A 3,847-nucleotide genomic window follows, 5' to 3' on the forward strand; every position below is an offset into this window, starting at 1 on the left:
CTATTCGGTAAGTTGATCTGCGATATAAAGGGCGTCTGCGTGATGACCTTGTATGTTTGCCGAGTTCAATGTCCTGAGCCAAGGAAAGCCCAGGTAGAAGAACCCAGGCTTAGAGGCATCGCATGTTAAAGGTCGACCGGCAGGCCCCATTTCGTCTACAAGATTTCCGCACTTGAGAAACGAGAAATCGGCACCCCTGCAATTCGGAGGGAAACCACAGATGTGCTTGAGAACCATGTGACATGCCGATGTACCAGAAATTCCGGCAGTATTGGCAAAACAAGCTTAGGCTTATCAAAGAGCATAGGAACTGTTGGAAGCGCATGTAATTTTCTCAAGGTCGCTGAATAAATCGACAATACATTCCATGCCTGTTGCTATCATAGAATACCCGTATACAAAGAAACCCTATAAAATTAAACTCGGAATGTTCGTGGAGTAATGAATAACAGCAGCCCACCTAGAATATCTACCAGTTTTGATTGTACTCAATATATCACATTTTCATAAAAATTAGCAAGGCCTGTAGCACCATATGGCCACTCAAACAATAGTTGAGCAGCTCGTCTATATAAAAAACAATAAAACCCTACAAATCGATTCCCAACAAACCACATAAGCGGATCCTATATGGCCAGACATACCATCCGGTGGCCCAAAATACATTGGTGATGCCCTCATCGTTCATATTCATCTTGAGGATTGGGGAGTCGTTCAGTAAAGGTTCATGAGGTTCCCATTCAGGCTCTTTCTCGGGCGGAGGATATTCACCTACCAAGACATGTTCGTGAACAAGAACGTAAGTACTCGGCCAATATGTATTAGACAGGGAAAGTGTATGAGTTATAGCATAGTCACAGTCTACGGATATATTATGCCAACAGATATATGGGCGCAACAAATTTAGACAATATGCACATACTAAGATTGACGTTGCGTATTATCATGCACAATTGCGCCTGTTCGCCACACTTCTAGTGTTCTAAGAACAGTTAGCACACACAAAAAAAAGGGACACGAATCAATAAATTCACCAGCAGTTCCGGTCTTCTCTAAGTAGCCTTCGATCCTCGGCGCGAGTGTCGAGTAGCTCTCGTCGCAGAAACGAACGTGCTCTTTCAAATTATCCTTAAATTGAAGCTCATCTCCCTCGACCTTCTCGAGACTACCTACCAGAATGGCCCCTGGATGGATTCAATATACCAGCCTTCTGTGTCAGATATCTACCACATGTTTGCAGTTATAGTACAGATGGGTCTCGATTTCACACAATTGAAGCAATGACACACAGAAGAATGCAATGTCGGCGCTGGCAAGCGATAAACAATGTGGTTATGCCACATGTGACCTTCATCATTGCATGCCCGAGTTTGCTAAACAGATGAAACTGATAAATTGATGTTCTCATCTGCTATCTGCATTGGCATGTGGCGAGTACTACTTACCATGGGCGTACAACATGAAAACACAGGCTCCTACAGAAAGCTCAAATTACAGCGGCACGCCCTCATCCGGAAACCTTGTCATATAATGTGTCGACCGTCATGCATTTTCATTCTAAAAGCGTACGCAAATAGTATAACTTATGAAAAAGAAAACACATACCCTCTCTGGCCATACTATGGGGTGAGATAGCATGGTCATTTCCTGTCACCTGCGTAGCGTAAATGAATGTAGTCAGGTAAAATAGCGTACGTAGTAGATATGTTTTGTCGATGACTACACTCCTTAGCCCTAGCAAAGGTAAATATAGAGACCAAAGATATCCGGTCTTGGTATATTATGTAATGGCACAAATTTATTTGTATGCAATTGGTGAGCGTAGCGCGTAAACAGTGCGACATTAAGGACAGTTTTGCGCAGTAGACTCGCACTCAGCGTTAGGAACCCATATATAAACGAGAAAACACACAAATGGATAACTGTTAATTGTGCACATTACAGACAAGCTCGAATCGTACACCGTGTTCATTGCCAAGTCTACGTACCGGAATCCGGTTGAATCGCATCTCTGGCACAGACAGTGCCTGAATAGGCATCGACAGGAACCCTATGCGGTCCATCCAGTAGAAAATATCTGGGCAACACGGTCATCGGATGAGATCAAAACAAAGTGCACGGATGTAAAGCCATTCTAGAGCGACGTATAATTTAAAGTATGCCAACAGAAAGAAGCGATCACTGATAAACGATCAGTGACCATGCAATGACATGTTCGGAATGTCACATGGTAGTCCATAATTGCGTATGCGGATGAGGTGCTGCCTGAAAAGTAGCTTACCTTCGCCGCGATACGATCGAAGACTACCTGGCACCATTGATGTACACACAACAACCTTTCTACCGGATCTCACGATTTCTGAATGCGCAGTGCGTTGTAAATCACGTCGGTGTCAGTATATGGACGTGTTCAGTTTCGGATACATGAGCAAACACACACCTACCTGGGGATATGCACACATGGAAGTCACAACAGTGCGTCATAGTAGTCTACGGACAATTATTAGACAAAACATTATTTTGGAGTCAATAGACAGCCAGACGATATGTAAGCCATCAATGGTGCACATGCATTCAGCTCATGTTCGGTACCTTCACCAATCTGGAAACCAGTCTGTCCTCCCCCGACCACCAATACGCCCCCATCATTTAAACTGTCGTCGATGTTTTTATATGTCCCAACACGCACTTGTTTAATGTGCGCAGGGATCTTTGTAGCTAGCTCTTCAGGTATGCGCGGCTTTTGGTAGGTGCCGGAGCATGCGATGACGTTCCTATAATGGGAATATTGAGGGATGATGTTTTACAGAAAAACAGGATCACTGTCACACAAGTTTCGACAGTCTATCAAGGACGTATTGGGGATTTGATACGGCCTGTCGATGCCTACTATAGTGTATGCCTCAGCACTCTCGTGCTAGTTAGAACCACATGCCCCTCTATATTCAATTCAGATACATTCCAAAGGCCTTCGAATCAACCACAAACACCCAAGACTGTCCTGTACAGCTCCTCTTCATTAAACATGCGCGGCGCGTTTTGCATGATAGTTCGCACTCGCCGATAATTCCTGCCATCTTGCCATGACATACACCTTACCTTGCATGGTAGGTGGTTGGACCCCCATCTTGACTTTCTACGCTTACAACATATCGGACACTCTCATTGTCTCCATCGTCAACACTAACAACTTCGGTGTGCTCCCGCACCTTGACGCCTGTCTCCTGGATGTAAGCCTCCCAGAACCCGAGCATTTTGGCGGGTTTTAGGGACTCCTGTTTACCACTGAACCCGTTCTCGGGATCCGGTTTTTGACCGTAGATCAAACTGAGATAATTTTGCCAGTTAAAACTTAGCGCTTGTTTGCGTTTCATACGCGATTGCCGTTGACAATGCCTTCTCGTGCATGAGATCGTTCTCGACGTCCTTTTTATAAGCTCTAATAAGCATACTTTGTGTGATTATTTGCGCCATTCTGAAAAGACCAGCAATACAAAGTGCGGCTATTTGAGTTGACATTACCATATCAATTAGCGACCAGACCCGTCCCTGGTGTACATGTAAGTTGTGCACTTATACTAAAGATTATAAGTCAGTGATGACTATCTCTAAAATAGTGCAACGCCATGACTATATCCGTATATCAATATCATTGTATACAGATACATCAAACATTCACATAAAACTTTAGGTATACCTTGAAAACATACACAGAGAAAACACTCCCACTACAAACACACACACGAACTATAACAAAATGTAGATTATGTACACGCATATAACATACTTCGTATTCCAAGTACACTAAACTTATAAAATAGGTTCATATATAAATATGTATATATAA

At 43.4% G+C, this 3,847-nt stretch overlaps 1 protein-coding gene across 1 annotated transcript in view; it reads right to left on the minus strand.

Annotated features, from left to right (window-relative positions):
- SARC_03493 (hypothetical protein) overlaps positions 1-3,847 on the minus strand; it is a gene marked incomplete at its 3' end in the record, with an annotated part of 5,589 nt that continues 1,742 nt past the window's right edge. The window contains exons 2-9 of the mRNA XM_014302719.1: positions 3,100-3,327; positions 2,593-2,774; positions 2,282-2,359; positions 1,989-2,077; positions 1,606-1,654; positions 1,035-1,184; positions 645-771; positions 1-196 (exon numbers count right to left, since the gene is read on the minus strand). Of these exons, the coding sequence (XP_014158194.1) occupies positions 1-196; positions 645-771; positions 1,035-1,184; positions 1,606-1,654; positions 1,989-2,077; positions 2,282-2,359; positions 2,593-2,774; positions 3,100-3,327 (1,099 nt within the window). The remainder of the gene's footprint in view (positions 197-644; positions 772-1,034; positions 1,185-1,605; positions 1,655-1,988; positions 2,078-2,281; positions 2,360-2,592; positions 2,775-3,099; positions 3,328-3,847) is intronic.

This window comes from Sphaeroforma arctica (genome assembly GCF_001186125.1).
Source record: "Sphaeroforma arctica JP610 unplaced genomic scaffold supercont1.178, whole genome shotgun sequence".
Lineage (NCBI taxonomy): Eukaryota > Ichthyosporea > Ichthyophonida > Sphaeroforma > Sphaeroforma arctica.